This window comes from Eumetopias jubatus, unplaced genomic scaffold, assembly GCF_037043125.1.
Source record: "Eumetopias jubatus isolate StellerSeaLion01/CBP00866 unplaced genomic scaffold, mEumJub1_p1.0 scaffold_10, whole genome shotgun sequence".
NCBI lineage: Eukaryota > Metazoa > Chordata > Mammalia > Carnivora > Otariidae > Eumetopias > Eumetopias jubatus.
This window is the reverse complement of record NW_028274816.1, coordinates 51,572,784-51,589,667: the sequence shown is the minus strand read 5'-3', so window position 1 is coordinate 51,589,667 and position 16,884 is coordinate 51,572,784. Positions and strand designations below refer to the sequence as shown.

Below are 16,884 nucleotides of genomic sequence, written 5' to 3'. Positions count from 1 at the left end.
AACCTCTTTGTGTGGTGTTCTTGTGGGGACCAGGGAGGGGACGCGTGGCCTGAGCTTCGCCCTCTGGATTAGAGACCCAGAGGCTCAGGGGGGGAAGCGTGGGATGGGGGGTGGGGGTGCCCTCCTGGGGCTGACCCAGGATCAGGGCCCCGGGCCGGGGAAAGACACAGCCAAGAGCCGTAGGGGGCAGGGGTTACCTTTAATGCTGCATTTTGTGCCAAATCCCTACGATGCCCTGTCCCTGAGTGTCCCTGCCCACCCTCTCCCCCACCCACTGCAGGGTGGGCACTGGGCTCCACCCTCTGGGGTACAAAGGAATAAATTAAGTGACCCCCTCCCCCCTTCCCCAATAAATAGAGTGAGTACCCTGCCCAGGGCCTCCCCCGCCTTGTGGCACGGCAGGCTGGGGCGGGGCCTGGGGCGCTACATTCATGGCTGCCCAGGCGGGCGGTGGAGGGTGGGCCTCAGCGGGAGCCATGGGCCCCGCACAGGGGCACTGTGCTGTCCTGGCTCTGCCCCTCCATGTCCATGTCAAGCAGCGTGGGCTGCATGCCGGGGGGTCCAGGGCTCTCTGGGGTGTCCGGCCTGCTGGGAGGCGAGATGCTGAGTGTCCGGCCAAAGGAGACCAGTTTCCAGGGGTCCAGGCGGGGGCGGCTGGCAGCCGGCCGGGGTCTTGGGGCGAAGGTCAGGGTGGTAGGGCGGCCAGGGAACTCGGGGGGCCGGCGGTGGGTCGGGAACAAGGTCTGGGGGTCGGGCAGGCGGGGGAAGTCCAGGGGTTCTCGAGGGCCTGGTAAGAGAGGATCAGATGAGGTCAATGGGGTGGGCCAGAGGGTGGCATTGAAAAGCCAGGACCTTTACGTGAGAACTGGAATTTCTGTTAGAAATACCTGCTGATCTTTTTGGGCCCGCTTTCCAGCCGGGGTGGGACCTTGACCTAGGCCCCGAGCGCTCCAAAGCGCTCACTCATCTCACTCTGAGCATCTTCCTTAAGCTGTCAGAGCCTGTTCCCTTGTCACCCCTCTAGATAAAGCCCTCATTCCCTCCAAACCCCCTCTGAGGTGCTGGGTGCACGCACACAGGCCTGAGGAGAGACCGGAGGCATAGCGCGGTCTCTGAGGGGCAGGAGAGCAGCGCCCTCCCTAGGCGAGGGGTAAATAAAACGGTAATTGTAAGACAAGTAGCACAGTGCCTGGTAGTAGGTAGTTGACTCCCATGCTGATCGCCTCTGTCGTTAATAAATGTATGGGGAACATCGTCTAGCACAGGACTGACTGTTCACTGTAGTTGTTAACTGTTGCCCGTAATGTCACCCGCCTGGCCCCTGGAGGCACTGCGGTTCGCTCAATCACCCGGGGACCCACCATGCCCCCAGCAGTGAGGGCCGTGGGGACACAGACCCTTCCTCCCATCCAAAGCAGGACGCCACCCTGGCATGCGGGGAGGGGGGGCGCTGTCGCCGCCGGGCTGGGACCTCGGACCTTGGTGGGGGCAGGGGAGGAGGGTCGCTTTCTGCGCCCCGGGTGCGGGGCGCCTCACTCACCAGGGCGGGGAGCCGCGGGCTCAGGCGCCCCCCGCTGCCCCAGCGCCCCGTCCGACGGCGTCCGCCGGTGCCCGCGGCTCACTGCGCGCGCGGCCGTGACGTGGGTGGGCGTGAGCGACTGGCGGGGGTCTTTCTTGAAGCTCTCCAGCTCCAGGTCCACCAGGGGGTTGGTGCCGGGCGGGGAGGGCGGCGGGGAGGGCGCGGCCGGCGCGGCCTCGTCGCTGTCCGAGCGCAGCAGCGAACGCGTGGAGTTGCAGTCGGACACGGACGACAGCGACACCAGCGTGGCCGAGGGCGCCAGGCCCGGGCCGGGGGCCGCGTCGTCGCGGCGGCCGGGCGAGCGCCCTGGCGGGCTGAGGCCCCGCGGGAAGCGGCCGGCGCGGGGGAAGAGACCGTCCAGCCAGCGCCGCTGCTCCTCGCAGTCGGCCGCGCGCGCCTCGGCCACGTCGGCGCCCAGGCCCACGGCGCCCAGCAGCGTGGCGCAGCCCAGCAGAGCCAGCTCGCAGCGCCGCCGGCCGCCGTGGCCCGGCCGGGAGAGGGGCGCGGGCGCCCCCGGGGAGGGCTCGGCCGGCAGCGGCGCCGTGAGGTAGGACGGGGTGGTGTAGGGGGAGGGAGGCACGCTGCTGCCTCCGTCCGCCTCCGCGAACTCCTCTGCAACCGGGAGAGGGCCGGTCACTCGCCTCCGGGGCTGGCCGCCGCCGCCCCCGCTGTCCCCGCGGCCCCCCGGGGACTTGGTGGCGAGGGGGCTGCCCCGAAAGACCCTCCCGGCAGTGCGGCCACCAAGTCCCACCAATCTTTCCCCTCACAGAGCCCCCTGCCCCTGGGAATGACCCTGCACCCAGGGGCTGCCCCGCGTTCCAGGAAAGTTGCCGACCTACGGGTCCAGGGCCGTCGGCTCCCTCCCCACCCCCCAACCCGAGGGGAGCGGTCACCTCTTCCTCTCGGGTGATGTTTCCCTCCGGATGCCCCTCCCTCTCCATTTTAAAGGCACCCTCACCCTCTTACCCATCTCATTGAGGCTGGCGAAGCCTGGGGCGATCGGTGTGTGTTTGGGGGATTTGCCCAGGTTGGGGGCGCTAGATGACCACTGTTTGCTTCCTTCCCCCAGGGCCTTCAGCCTGCAGGGGGCACCAGAGGTGGGGGAGGGGGTGGCAGTGCCGACCTGCTGGCTGCGGGGGGGGGGGGGGTCGGGGTGGGCAGGGGCAGGGCCAGCGGTGGGCTGTCAGGGGCAAGTACCTCTCCTCCCCTCCAGCCCGCTCCTTCTGCAGGGTGGAGCTGGGTCCCCAGGTGCGGCCCTTCTTCTTGCCTCCAACCAGCTCTTCCTTCTTTGGGGGCCCGCTGCGGCCCCATGTCCCACTGCCACCACTGCTGTTGCCACCACCATCCACAGGAGTCACTGGGCCCAGAGAAGCCACTTGGTGGCCAGTCTGCGCCCGCTGCGCTCCCCGTCTCGCTCTCGGATCCGCCCTCCACCACCAAGTCCAAGGGACCTTGGATTCTAACTGCAGACAGGACCCTTCCCTTGCTGGTTCCCACCCCCCGCCTTGGCCCTTGCCGGGCCCTCTGGCAGGGACATACTTCTTTCAGATCCTGGCCCTCCTCCCTCCTCCTCAGCTCGCAGGTCCCTGCTCGAACCCCAGCTCCTTACACCGCCTTCCTGAGGTCAAATGGCCATTCTCCTCTTTTATTCCCTTCCCTGCTTTCCTTTACAGCGCTTATCGCTGCAGGAAATTGTCCCGCTTACTGACTTGTTGGCTTGTCTATGGTCTGTCTTCCCCGATGCGAATCAGGGAGGGGACCCTGCCTGTCTTGTCCCTGTTGGTCCTCCGGCTCAGCGTATGGTATGTGCGCAGAGAAAGGTCGTTGACGACGGACGGGTCAGGGCCTGGGGAGATACTCACGGCGAATGGCCCTCAACCGGGGGATGATGCTGGGGCTCGCAGGGGGGCTGGCCCCGTCGGATCCTTTCCGCTTGTCCAGGGTTGGAGAGGCCTGGACTGTGATCTTATGCTCGAAGCCTGCGAAAAGAAAGAGACTTTCCTGAGCAAACGGCTCCGTGGGTAACCAAAGAGAAGGTCCCTTTGTAGAAGGATAGGAGTGCTGGATGGGAACGCCACTGTTTTGCATTCCCAAACTGCCCATCTCACCTGGAGACCGGGGGGTGCGGGGGTGCTTACTCTTGGGCCTTCTGAATCGGCAACTCCGGGGTGAGGGGCAGCCTTCTAACCGTGGTGAGCCCACCAGAGACATCTGGCCTATGTGCGAGGTTGAGAGGCAAGATCCTAATTGGGTCCTTAATTAACTAAGGATTGACTATGGATCTAGGGCTAAGTGTCCAACGTGGTGGCCATTAGCCACATGTGGCCACGGAGCACTTGCCATGTGGGACTGCAGCTGAGGAACTGGAGAGTTCAAACTTCATCTGTGTGGTTGCAATGAATTTAAATTTAAACTAAAAACGGATACTCAGCTGTTATTGAAAACATTGAAGCACGTTTGGAACAATTTAGGTATGTGAATCTATGTGTGTGTGTGAGAGAGAGAGAGAGAGAGAGAGAGAGAGAGAATCTACTTTCTCAACTGTAAATTTCATGAAATCCAAATGCAGGTCAAGTATTTTTTGATGAAAATTTAGCACCCGGACCAAGATGTGCTGTAACTGTAATACGTCCGTTGAGTTTCAAAGATGGAGTATGAAAAAAAGTAAAATCCCTAACAGTGTTTGTGTTGATTGCATGGGACACCGTAACGTTTTGGATATATTGGGCTAAATAAAATATATTGTTAAAACCAATGGCACCTGTTTCTCTCTCCAGCTTTTAAGGCGGCTATGAGATTTAAAACTTCATCGTGTGGCTTGCATTAGATTTCTGTTGGCCAGTGCTATTCTGGCCACGGCATTATGGCTTCTAATGTCCCAGAGAGAGAGAGAGTCGAGCAGACATCATGGGCTTTATGGAGGTGAGCACTGTTAACAGTGCCTAGGAAGCAGGCTGTGGGGAAACAAGAGCCCAAACCTGAACTTGAAACTGATTAAGCCACGTGAAACAAAAAGGGCTGAACATCAGCAATTTCACATGGTTTAATACCACTTTATAGGAAATTCAGGGGACGGAGGGGCGCGTTAAGGATGACAGCGGGATGCAAGCCGCAACATCCGCTCGCGCCGTGGGAGATGCCGCAGGATAAATGATGTTCCTCAACAAATTATTGGCAAGCGGGGAGAAAGCAGCAGACTAAAAGATAATTATAAAAAATAGGTGGTAGACGAAACAATAAAGAGACGCAGAGGAGTGAATGCCCTGAAAGTCATCACAGAGGTTACTCTTGGGGCAGGGGGTGGCAGGAGGCTGGAGGAGGCATGAAGACGGCATCTGGAGGGGTGGATGGAGGTTCTCTCCGCCTTCAAGCGGGCGATTATATGCGCTCCTGAAGCTGTGCTGTTTTCTGGTCCTTTTCCACGTGGGTGATATATTTTTAGCACGGAAAAAAAAACGTTTACAAACTAAAAGGAAGAGGTAAAGCCTGCGTGTGGCGGGCTCGCGGCGGCCTCCGGGGGCGGCGCAGGGGGCGGTACCCGAGGGCAGGCTGATGTGGCTGCCGCCGTCCCGCAGCTTGAGCAGGCGGCTGCGCTTGAAGTTGCCCTTGCGTTTGCGGACCCTGGGCTTCTCCTGGCTCAGCTGGCACATGAGCAGGTGCAGCTCCCGCTCCACGATGTCCATCTCGCGCTCCGCCAGCTCCTGTTCCCGCCGCCGCAGCTGCTCCTCCTGGAAGCGCTGCTCCTGGGCGGCCCGCAGCAGCTCCTCCTCCCGGCTCCGGAGCTCCTGGGGAGGAGATGGGCGGCTGCGGGCTAGGGCCGTACGGATCTCCTCCCACCCCCCCCCCACCCCTCACCATGGCCCTGGGGCTGCTGGGTCCGTCGGGGCGCGGCCCCGTGGGGCAGCTCACTCTTTACCAGCCCAGCTGGGTGCCAGGACACGGGGCTGTTTGCACAAAGAAAGGGGTGGCTTGATTTTGACCCCTTTGATTTTTAACTTTTTGGCTCCTCAGCTTGGAAAACTTCAAACATCCACAAAAGCAGAGACAGAGCCCCCAGTGTACTCATCATTCGAGGTCAACAACTTATTTATGCTTTGCAAATCCTTTTTTCTTGTCACTTCTTGTCTCCTCCCTCCCTCCCATTTTGGCTGTTGTGTTTTAGAACCAATCCCACACATCAGGTGGTATCACTTGTAAGAACATCAGTGCAGGGTGCCTTTTCTTACTAATCCATCAACAGGCTGTCTTTCCTTAATATACAAAGAAAGCCACCTTGGCTCTGCATGGACCCAAAGACTGCGGCTCAGGGGAGGGGCCTCTGCCCCACCAAAGGCACCGCAATGCAGGAGCTCACTCCACCCCTCCCACTCTATCCCCTGCCTTCACCTTCTCTTTGGTCCGGAGGTCATCGAACATGTGCTGAATCTCCAGCTTCCAGTCTTCCTGCAGCGAGTGGAAGGACTCCAGTGGCATCTGGAACAGGGCTGACTGTTCAATGACTTCAAGCTGCTTCAAGATGCTGCCGAAATCTGGCCGCCCATGGGGGTCTGGGTCCCAGCATTCTGGGGTGGGGGTGGGGATGGGGAGGACAGCGGTGGGAGGGGAGATGTCAGTGGCCGTGCTCTGGGGCATCAGCCTGCTCCGTGGCAGGCAGGACTTCAGGGGACTGTGGACAGACAACTTCCATGGAGCCGAGGGGAAGGAATGTAGAGCCAAATTCCTGGCAACATTGCACTCAGTGAAACTGGGAGAGAAACCTGGGGACCCACTCCCTCACGTGTGGCAGAATCAAGGATCAGGGAAGAATCCTGGGGCCAGTGAATGCTAACAGGTTGCCCTCAGGAGCTGTGGGCCTGGCCAGAACAAAAGTTTGGGGGCCCTGGAGGCAGTTTGTGGCCCGATGGTTGCGGCCCCTTCTCCCTCACTCCTGGACCCACTGGGATGGATGGGTGTGAAGGGGTGAGGTCTGGCCCGAGGGCCCCTGCCGCCCAAGCTGAGCCTATCTCCACAGGGCCCTGGCTCACCCTCCAGGAGGCGGGCAAAGGGCTCGGGGCACGTGGAGGGGATGGGCAGCGTCAGCTTGTTCATAGCCACGCCATACGCCACGGCCAAGGCGTCGATTTCACGGTAGGGGACCTCACCCGTCAGCAGCTCCCAGAGCAGCACCCCGAAGCTGCAGGTGGGGAAGAGGGAGGGGTGATGCTGCAGCCCACCCCAATCCTCACCTACACCCCAGCCCTGCCTCCAGTCCCCTGATGGGCCTCCCTCACCCCAACATCCCCCAGTGAGGCCACAAGAATGTGACTGACTTCTGCTGGCCTGATTTCAAATGGGTGTTGTGGGTTTGGGTCTCTCTGGCGTCTTGCCTTTGCTCTCTCTCCCCTCACCCCTACCTGAAAACCTTCAGTGTGTCCCCTGTGCCCACGGGGCAAAGCCACTTTTCTTAGCCCTGACCTCTGATGACCACTGTAGCCTTGCCTCTAAGCGCTCTCACCCCTGTACCAACCCCAGCGTCAGCTTGTAGCCACAGTGAACAAGTTGAACAAGCCCCGTTCTTCCTAACCCCTGGCTTCGCACATGCTGTTCCCTTTGTCGAGGACATCCTTCCCTTTGCGTAAATAACTGTCCTTTAGGTCAGAATTCAGCTGCCCTCTCTACCAGGAAGCCTTCCTTGATTCCACAGCCTCCAAAGCTAGGTTAGAGGCCCCTCCTCTGTGTTCCCAGAAGAACCCTCGGCACTTACCTCTAAAAACAAGTTAACACTATTTAACATTTATAAAGCACTTACTCCAGGCCAGCACTGTGCTAGGCGCTCTCAGTAATCCTCACAACAGCCCTGTAAGGCAGAAGGTATTGGTATGACCCCCGTTTTATCCAACGAGCAGGTGCAGGCTCAGAGAGGTTAAGTTGTCTGCCTAAAGGGCACACAGCTAGTTAAGTGGACAGGTCTCAGTCCACACTTGGACTCAGGCCTGCTTGATATGCCCATGGCAGTGTCCTTCATGGATACACAACACCGGGGCGTGCACCGCTCTGCTAGTCACCTGCAGGCCCATCTGAACTCCCTCGGGAGCCTAATGACCATTTTGTGCAGCGCCCGGCATGCAGTAGGTCCCCGGGCTCCCCCACATCCACATGTGCATTCATTCGACATAGAAACACATCTGCTGGCTGCCAGTCACTGTTCTGGGCCCCAGAGCAAGATGGACACAACGTCCGCTCTCCTACAGCTGGCGGCCTCCCTTCTCAGGACCAGTGCTGGCGAATCTGAGCTGTGCGCATCCTGTCTGAAGTACTTTTCCATCCTCCTTTGCAGCTAAGGAAGCCCCTATGGCGACACTTCCAGCCAGTGGGATGGAGGAGGGCGTGTCCTCGGCAACTCACTTCCGGGAAGTGTCCTTAGAGAGAAGGGGTGTCTTTTCTGCTTCTGTCCTTCCTACTGGCTGTAATGTGGACCTAAAAGCTGGAGCCCAAGTAGCCATTTTGGATGATGAAGTGAGCTTGGGAACGTAGGCCACGCAAGGTGGAGGACAGTAACAGTGGCTTTCAGCTGGACATGGCGTAACCCCCCACTTTCCCCATATTGCTGGAAACCTGTGGGGATGTCTGGATGGCCACAGTGACCAGGGAGCGTGATGATGTTTGGGGGCTGGGAACCATCTATACCTGCTGTCCTGAAAAGTACAGGGCGGGACCATACAAGGAAGAATGATCTTGCCTGATGTCAATGACACCCCCGTTGAGGAACCCCTCCCACCCCTGAATTCCTGTCGTGGGGGGCACCACAGCGGTCCTGGGCTTTACATGCGAGCAGAAACTTCTGTTTGTTTGCGTTTAGGGTTTTCTGCTCCTTGCCACTGAGACCTGGCTCTGTTAAATGTTTGGTACCACAAATGAATGCTGTGTAATGTAAAGCCACTCAGAACCTTCCCCAAAGGGCTGTGCTGCTCTCATGGAGACTTCCCTCCTGATCTGTCTGCCCCAAAACCATGACCTTGCTGCTTGGTCCATCTGGTGCCTCAGCTGGGGACTGACCCGGGTCTGGCTCCCTCCCAGGATAAGGCCAGGGGTTGAAGAGGTTCAGCTGCCACCATCCAGTCTCGCTGATGAGGGCAACAACCTCCTCACTGGCCTCCCGCCCCCACTACTCCTGTCCCCTATGACATATTCCTCATCCTACAGCCCAGGGAGCCTTGCAACGCTCAGCCGGACCGTGCTGTTCATAAAGGCCACTCGGCTTTTCCCTGCACTTAGAATAAAGCCCGGCGTCTGGTCGCTCATCCAACTTTCTCTCCTCTGTCATTTCCTACCACCTTTCTCCTTGCCTGCTCTGCGCTAGCCGCCTGGGTCTTGTAGTTTTATCTGGAACGGACCAAGCTCATTCTCATGCCAGCGTCTCCTTTGTGGGCACCGTCCCCTCTGCCTGGGAAGCTTCTTCGCCCAAACTGTGCATGGCTGGCTCCTTCCTGTCAGCCCAAACTCAGCTCAAGTATCACTTCCCAGAAAAGCCTTCCCTGAAGTCATCCTCCGGCCCTCAGAGGGCTTTTCGATCAACCTCCTGGCTCTTAATACTATCTGATGCTTTGTTCTGGGGGATTAGCTCACTATCTTTTGAAAATTGTTTTATGACTTTTTAAACTTGAAACCAGCTATTTTCCCAGCTTTCCTGTATGTTTATTTCCTTATTTACTATCCCTGTGGGCAAGAAGTGTGTCTACTTTTATTTCCTGCTGTATTCCTAGCACCCAGTGCGGACGGATGGACGGATGGATGGACAGAGGCCTCCAAAGGCCTCAATTTCCTTCTGACACATGGGGCGGTGTGCTGGATGGTGTCTGAGGGCCCTGGTGCTGACACCCTATCTCTAGATCTTTGGAATTTTCCACTCGAATCTGAGTCCTTCTCAGCTGCCACTTCCGCAAACAGAGCAGCCGCCTGCTTTGGTGCCCGGAGGGCCTGACCTTGCCAGCAGGGGGGGCCCCCCCAGGCCCAGATCCTCACTTCGATGGGAGACTGCCCCTCCCGTTCTGACCCCCCTCCCCCCCTGCTTCCCTCATTGCCAGGACTCCCCAGCTGCCCCCATCAGCACCTCCAGACGTCACTGCTTTTGGAGAAGAGGGAGAGACGGATAACCTCTGGAGCCATCCAGGCATAAGTCCCCGCAGCGCTCATTTTGGTGGTCTTGTGCCACTCGCGGGCGAGGCCGAAGTCTGTGATCTTGAGCACCGTGTCTGCGAGGTTGTGGTTCTCGATGGCCTCCAGGATAAGGACTGGGGGGTGAGGAAGAAAGGCGGGTCACCCCAGAGCTTCTGGGCTGCAGACCTGAGTGTCCTGGCCCCTGCCTCGGCTGGAATCTCTTACTGTTCTCTCCCCCACCTCGAGCCGTCCCCCTCTGCGGCGGCTCCTTTCCTGGTCTGGAAAACCGCGGACCCTTCCGTGCTGTCTGGTCCCTGCCCTGGGGCTCCCACGAGGGGGGAGGGGGCCTCCCCTGGGTCCGCTACCCTCCTGACTCCAACCTAGGCTCTGCGGAGCTCATCGCAAGGTTGGTATCCAACGCCTTGCTTCTCCCTGGTCCGGGCTTTTAATTCCCAGCCAGCCCAGAGGTGGGAACTGCGGAGCATGAGCAGAAGGGATGAACGTGGTTCTCCTTTGTCTTTGTCACCCCTTGTGGCAAACTGCATGCGGGGGAGGGGGGGGACCCGTTCTACTCCTTTTTGCAGCATCACACGCTTCGCCACGTGACTGTGCCTTTCTTTCCCCAAAAGAAGCAGAGTGTATTTCCCCCTCCTTTACTTTGGGTTGGCCATTTGTGACTTGTTTTGGTCAACAGGATGAGGCAGAAGTGACAGAATGCCAGCTCCCAGCCTAGGCCTTGAGAGGCCTCACCCGTCTGCCTGCCCTCTGGCGCTTCTGCCATCACCAAGAGACCATGCCTGGCTAGCCTGCTTGGAGGCTAGATACTTGGAGTCAAGCCTCTCCGGCTGAGCCCGGCCTAAATCAGCTTAACCTCCAGCAGGTATGCACGTGTGTGAGCAGTAATAAATGACATCAAGTTTTAAAGACACTGAGTTTTGGGGGTGGCTTGTTATGCAGCATTACAGTGACAAAATCGGACAGATATATCCCCCAAGCATAATGAGTGGCTCCAACTTGCTGCCTGGGATTGTTACGAACAACAATTATAATCATGGCTGGTGTTTACCAGCAGCTCACTATATGGCAGGCACTGTGCTAAGCCCTTCACACGAATTAACTAGAAAGCAGCCCGTTTTATCGACTGACAAACTGAGGCTCAGAGAGATGAAGTCCCCTGGCCAAGATCATACAGCTAGAAAACTGTGCAGCAAAGACCTGGCCGAGATCTGACCCGAGGGCCCGGTCTCTTAACTGCTATGACATTCTACCAGCTTCTGTCAAACAGAGGCCCCAAAGTGTGCGGGGTCCTGCTGAGGTTTGAATCCCAGCCCTGCCACTTACTAACTGCGTAACCTCGTTAATGTATTCTTCTTAACGCTAAGATTTCTCCTCTGTTAAATGGACATGGTGGTCATACTGGTCTTAGAGGGTTGTAGGAAGGATTTAGGGCCAGAAGCAACACGTCCTTACAAAATGTTAGCTATTATTATTACTGCGTGATGTCGCCATAATTGGCCCTTATTTCTCCACCTGGATCTTTGACCCTTCCTGGCTACTTCTCCCATCATAACGGTGAGCTAATTCTACTATCATCAAAGCCCAGAGGCCTCCCTCGACTCTCTAGCATGTGACTCCACCCCTCCCTTCTTGGGTCCCCACCTCTCCTGTTTGTGGGGTGACTCTGTGATAGAGGGAACACGCTATGGTCTTACGCTTCATTTCTGCATCTCCCATCTACGTCACCGCCCGCTTAGAAACCTTCTAATGGCTTCCATGGCATTGAATAAAATACCCGAAATCCTCATCCTCACCCCCAGGGTCATCCTGATCTGGGCCCTGCCTACGTTTCTGACCTCATCTCCTAACTCTGCCTCGTTTCTCCTCTTCCAACCCCTGTGGTCTCCTCGCTGTTTCTCCAACAAGGCGTGCTCATTGCCACGTTGGGACCTTGGCCCTGCCCAGACCTTCACAAAGCCGGGTCGTCTTTGTTCGGGGTCTCCGCGCCAGGACTGCCTCCCTTGACCATCTGACTGGAAGAGCTCCTTCTGTCTCATCCTTGATCTAGTATCTTATTTTCTTCAGAGCCCCTGATACTCTCTGGAAACTTTGTCATCTATCTATCTACTATCTCTCTAAATATCGGTCATCTACTTCTGTTTACTAGCCTCTAACTTCCATATGGGGAGATCTTGCCCGGTTCACTTCTGAAATCCCAGAGCTTAAGACACGGCCTTGTATACTTAATTCTGCTTCCAAATTACTGGTTGAATGAACCAGTGTATGAGCATCATCGGGTGAGGGGCTCCTGTGGAGGCCCTGTGACCTGTCCCAGGCATGGAGCTGTCCCGTTGCCTGGGCAGGCAGCCCTGGCCTACAGAGCCCCAACAACCCTATGCCCGGGTGGCACTGGTTGCAGGAAACCCTGGGGGCACAGGTGTGTATCCTTACACCCCACCTTCAGGCTGCTGAATTAGCAGGGGTGAGGAAGGGCCAAGAAGAGCATGCTCAGCCTTCAAGAGGAATATGCTGCCCATCCTGCGTCCACTTTCCCAGCATTTCGGAGCATCAGGGAAGGCAGGAGCCATCTGTGTCTCCCGCTCCATTCCCTAGCCCTGGCACAGCGCGTGGCACCCCTCGAGCTCCTGGCGGCTCTGTTAGTGCCCAAATGCGAGGCCTGGAAGGTAAGGAATACACATCCCTCTGCTGCAGGGGCTCTGCTGGTGGTGGGGGCGGGGAGGGGGCAGAGCAACAAAACTGTGAAAAAAAAAACAAAAACCACACACAAAAGAATGGGATAGATTCAAACAAATGTTAAGGTGCAGAATTGGCAGGAATCAGAAATAGATGAGATGTGGGGGTCCAAAGGTGAGGGCAAAGGAGAACCTGTCACATTTCAGGTGAGGGCAGGGCACACGTTGGCCTCATTCACTGCTGAGCCCTCTCCTTGGCGCGTGACTTGGCCCAGCAAACACCAAATGAAAAAAGAAAAGAATGAATACATCAGTGTAGAAAGGAAAGGGAGCGAGGTGGGGCAGAGGAAGGACGGGAGGAGAGCCAGGAAGGTGGGATTTTTCCGGGGTCATATACTTAGGACCCAGGGCAGGGTGTGGCACACCCCAGGCGCTCAGGGAAATATGTGAGGAATGAATGAAATCTTCAGTTTGTGAGGACGGTAAGGGCGGAAACCACTGGGAATAGGTGCTCAATAATACGTGCTAACATCATGAGAAGCTCCTGGATTTAGGTGTGGGTCCTGGGGAGCCTTCCCTTCTGCCTGGCCCCAGTTCCCATTCAACCAACCAATCAACTTCTGAGAGCCTGGGATAAGCCAGGCAGCCTGGAAGCTTTTTATGTAAGGCACATCCCTTTTCCTCCTCCCTCACCTCCACTTTGCCTCCGCTAGCTGGGGCAGAGGCCTGGGAGGACTCCAGGAAGTGGTTCTCAGGTGGGGGTGGCTTTACCCTCTCCCCCGCTCCCCAGGGGACATTTGGCAATGTCTGGAGACAAGTTTCGGTTATCATAATTGGCGATGGCGGTGGGGGATGCCCATGGCATCTGGCAGGTACAGGCCAAGGAGGCTGCTAAACAGCCTCCTACGGTCATCCGGCCCCAAATGTAAATAGTGTGGAGGCTGAGAAACCCCAACTCCAGGCTAGGTTCTTTCTGTCTCTGCCTGGTGGACTCTGGCATCAGGATTGGACCCTCGATGCCTTGAGGGCAGGCCCTGCATCTGTGCTGTTTTATGCTAGGAGTGCAGGGCTGGTCGTATTTATTGAGCTACTGTGACTGTAGTCTGGGGGACAGGTGGTCCCTCAACCTTTCTGAGCCTCCTTTTCCTCCCTTAACGGGCAAGGCCTGCCTCACTTGGCCCGGAAGGTACACTGCTGCCCCTTCTCGCCCTAGGCAGCGACTTCTGGTGTCCCCATTTCCCGCCACCTACCCTCGACCTCACAAGATTCTGTGGAAGCAAGTTTTGGGGGAGGACACCACTTACTGTTGATGGACTTGAGGTCCCGGTGGATGATGGGCACAGGGGCATCATTGTGTAGGTAGTTCATGCCCCGGGCCACCTGCACAGCCCAGTTGACCAGCACATGAGGGGGCACCCGGCGGCCCGCCAGCACCCTGCTCAGTGCGCCCCCCCTGGCATACTCCATCACCAGGCAGAGGTGTGGGGGGCTGAGGCAGGCGCCTCTGAGGGCAATGATGTTGGGGTGCTTCAGGGCTCCGAAGAGCCGGGCCTCCTGGCGCACCTGCTCTGCTGTCACTGCCGGGTCCCGCTCAGGGTCCAGCCGGGCGGCCTTGACAGCCACCTCCTCGCCGCGCCATAGGGCCCGGTAGACTTTGCCAAAGCCCCCTACGCCGATGATCTCCTCTAGCTGCAGCTCGTGGAAGGGGATCTCCTGGGGCAGCCGGAGGCCCGCGGGCGCGGCGGGGGCGCCGGGGGCTACGTAGTTGCTGGGGAAAACGCCCACGCGGCCGCTGGGTAGCTGCCCGGTCCACCAGCCCTCGTCCCCCGACACGGCACAGTCCTGGGAAAGCACCTGGACGCGGTCGCCCCTCCGCAGGGTCAGCTCCTCGTCGCCCGCCGCCTCGTAGTCGAACACCGCGGTCCAGACGGGCCCCGTGGGGGTCGTGCCCCACTCCTTGGCCGTCCCCCCCCCGTCCTCCTCCTCCTCCATGGGGGAGGGGCCGGGGGCTACAGGAGGCCGCTTCACACTGGCTGCCCGCGGGATGCAGAGGGCGGGCCCCGGCTGCCAGGATGGGGGGCGGTCCCTGCGGGTTCTAGGGGGCTCCTGGTGGCCATGGCTGGGGGGCGGGGGGGGAGAGCCCTCCGCAGGAGCAACAAAAAGCCTCCTTAAAAGGGCAGGGTCGTCCCCTCTGATTCAGCTGCCCAGGCGGGGCGGGGTGCGGGAAGGGCGGCGGGTTCACCTGTTCCCCCAAATGTCAGGGCGCTAAGAGGGCCTGGCCGCGCGGCTCCCGAATTTCTGCCGGGGCCCGCCGGTGGGGGACGAGGGTGAGAGAAGCAGGCAGCCCCCTTCCCCGCGCCTCTCACCCCGCGCAGCTCCACCGGCGGCCCCCGGCTCCGCATCCCGGGCCACGACTGCCGGGCGGGGTAGGGGTGGCTGAGCCCGGGGGGCGCCCGCCCCGGGACGGGGTGGCGCGCCCCTCGGCCTTCTCACGCGCGGGGCGGCCGGGCGGCCCCCATCCTCGGCACCGGCCTCCCGGTTGGCCCCAGCCCTGCCCCCGCCCGCGCCGCTTCCCGGGGCCGCCGGCGGTGCCTAAGTGACGTGTTCGCCGCCGCCGCGGTGCCGCCTGGGAGTTGTAGTCTCCGGCTGAGCGGCCTCGAGGCTGTCCTCTAGACCCCACCCCCACCCCCACCCCCCCAGAGCCCCGCTGCCAACCTTGGGTCGCAGTGGGGACCCCACGGGGCTGAAGGAATCCTCCCGGGGAGATAAGCCCGGCCTCGGACCCTGGGACCCGGTCGCCCTGGAGGAGGGAAGGAGGAGGGGGCCAAGCGCTCCTCACAGACCCTGCGGGTCCACGGCTCAAGGTGGGATAGACGGTGGCTGACTAGCTTCGCAAAGCGAAATATAGGAGCTGCCTGAGTGGTGGTTACTGCCTCCAGCCTCTAACGTGCCTGGGACAAGGTCCCCTTAGCGACCGGCCCCTCGGGGCCCCGACCCGAGGTGCACACCGGGAGATGTAGTCCGTTCTCCGACCCGCGCGGCGGGAGGCGGCCCCAAACGCTGGAAGCGGGTTGGTGGCTCTTGCAAGCTAGGGGGTCCGGCTGATGGAGAGGCCTCAACGGGGAAGACCGGCTGGCAGGACGTGTTTACTGTCCGTGGGGAATTCACAGCCATGTCTTTCCCCACCAGCTCTGGGTTCTACTGCCTCAGCAGTCAAACCTCGTACCCTCGAGAATTCCCCACCTCCCAGAATAGGAACTTCAATTTACTGGGGCTTAATGCTCATCTTGTGCTAAGTGCTTTGCACGTGTGGCATCATCAAAATCTCGCAAAGACCGCATTTTACAAACGACGCATTGAGAAGCAAAGTCACTTGTCCGCGGTCACAGAGGTGTAAGTGGCAAAGCAAGAATCAAAGGCAGATTTTTAAATTAAACATGATTTTTTAAAAACACTGCCTTCCCATTTAAAGAATGAGGAAACTGAGTCCTGCAGAATTTCAGTGACTGGCCCAAGATCTGTGAGCTTGTAAGCGGCAAAATTCTGGGCCTTTTCACGTGGCTTCTCCTGAGTGGTCCGGAGGTCTGGAGGGAGGAGAGAAGAGAGGACCTATGATGGGCTCTGGTTTCCAAGCTCCAGAGAACTAACCCCCACACTTCACCCCGCCCCAGCTCCTGGGAAGTTGTTCCACTCTGAAAAGGAAGTGGATACCTGGTCTCCTGGCTACATGTCAGGGAAACTTAGGACCTACCAAGAATGCTTGTTGGAAGACAGAGTCTCCCCTTATTCTGAGTATAGGAGGTTCTGCCATAAACTGATATATGCATTCCTGAAAAAGCTCGGAGTTCTACAAAACAGTGTGCTAAAAATAACAAGGCTTTATGGGAAAAATAAAACTAGGGACAGATTGTTCAAAACGTACGAAACCTTAAAATCAGAGCGCTACACAACCAATAAGGATTCTAATAGAAGTACTAGCACAGTTAAATTTCCACAGATGTTCATGTTTAGCAACACCTTCAGTCCCTTCTCTGCAACCTTTAAAGGCTGGGGCTTGTGCTTCCTTTTTGGAGATGCTGGTCTGGAGATATTAATTTCTCTTTTTTTAAAAGATTTTATTTATTTATTCATTTGAGAGAGCGAGAATGAGAGAGAGAGAGCACATGAGAGGGGGGAGGGTCAGAGAGAGAAGCAGACTCCCCGCTGAGCAGGGAGCTCGATGCGGGACTCGATCCTGGGACTCCGGGATCATGACCTGAGCCGAAGGCAGTCGCTCAACCAACTGAGCCACCCAGGCACCCTGGAGATATTAATTTCTAACTGAGACCATTTCCATTAAAATTAGAAGTCTGATTTAAGGATTGTCTTCATTAATCCATCATTTTGATATGAGAAAATATCATTGTAGTTTCTTCATAGGCGTTCACAGCTTGGCCACATACCATAACATTGCAGACAGCATTATGGTCTTTAAACCAC

General features: G+C 58.1%; 1 protein-coding gene across 1 annotated transcript; it reads right to left on the bottom strand.

Annotated features, from left to right (window-relative positions):
• Positions 1 to 198: 198 nt before the first annotated feature.
• On the bottom strand, positions 199 to 14,951 carry MAP3K10 (mitogen-activated protein kinase kinase kinase 10). The gene is made up of 10 exons (XM_028096998.2): positions 13,710 to 14,951; positions 9,669 to 9,849; positions 6,604 to 6,752; positions 5,966 to 6,141; positions 5,118 to 5,364; positions 3,442 to 3,558; positions 2,777 to 2,936; positions 2,546 to 2,658; positions 1,541 to 2,191; positions 199 to 787 (listed from the first exon to the last, which is right to left on the bottom strand). The coding sequence occupies exons 1-10, from the start codon at positions 14,395 to 14,397 to the stop codon at positions 465 to 467; spliced, it is 2,805 nt and encodes a 934-aa protein (XP_027952799.1). The 5' UTR covers positions 14,398 to 14,951; the 3' UTR covers positions 199 to 464.
• Between the last annotated feature and the right edge of the window lie 1,933 nt (positions 14,952 to 16,884).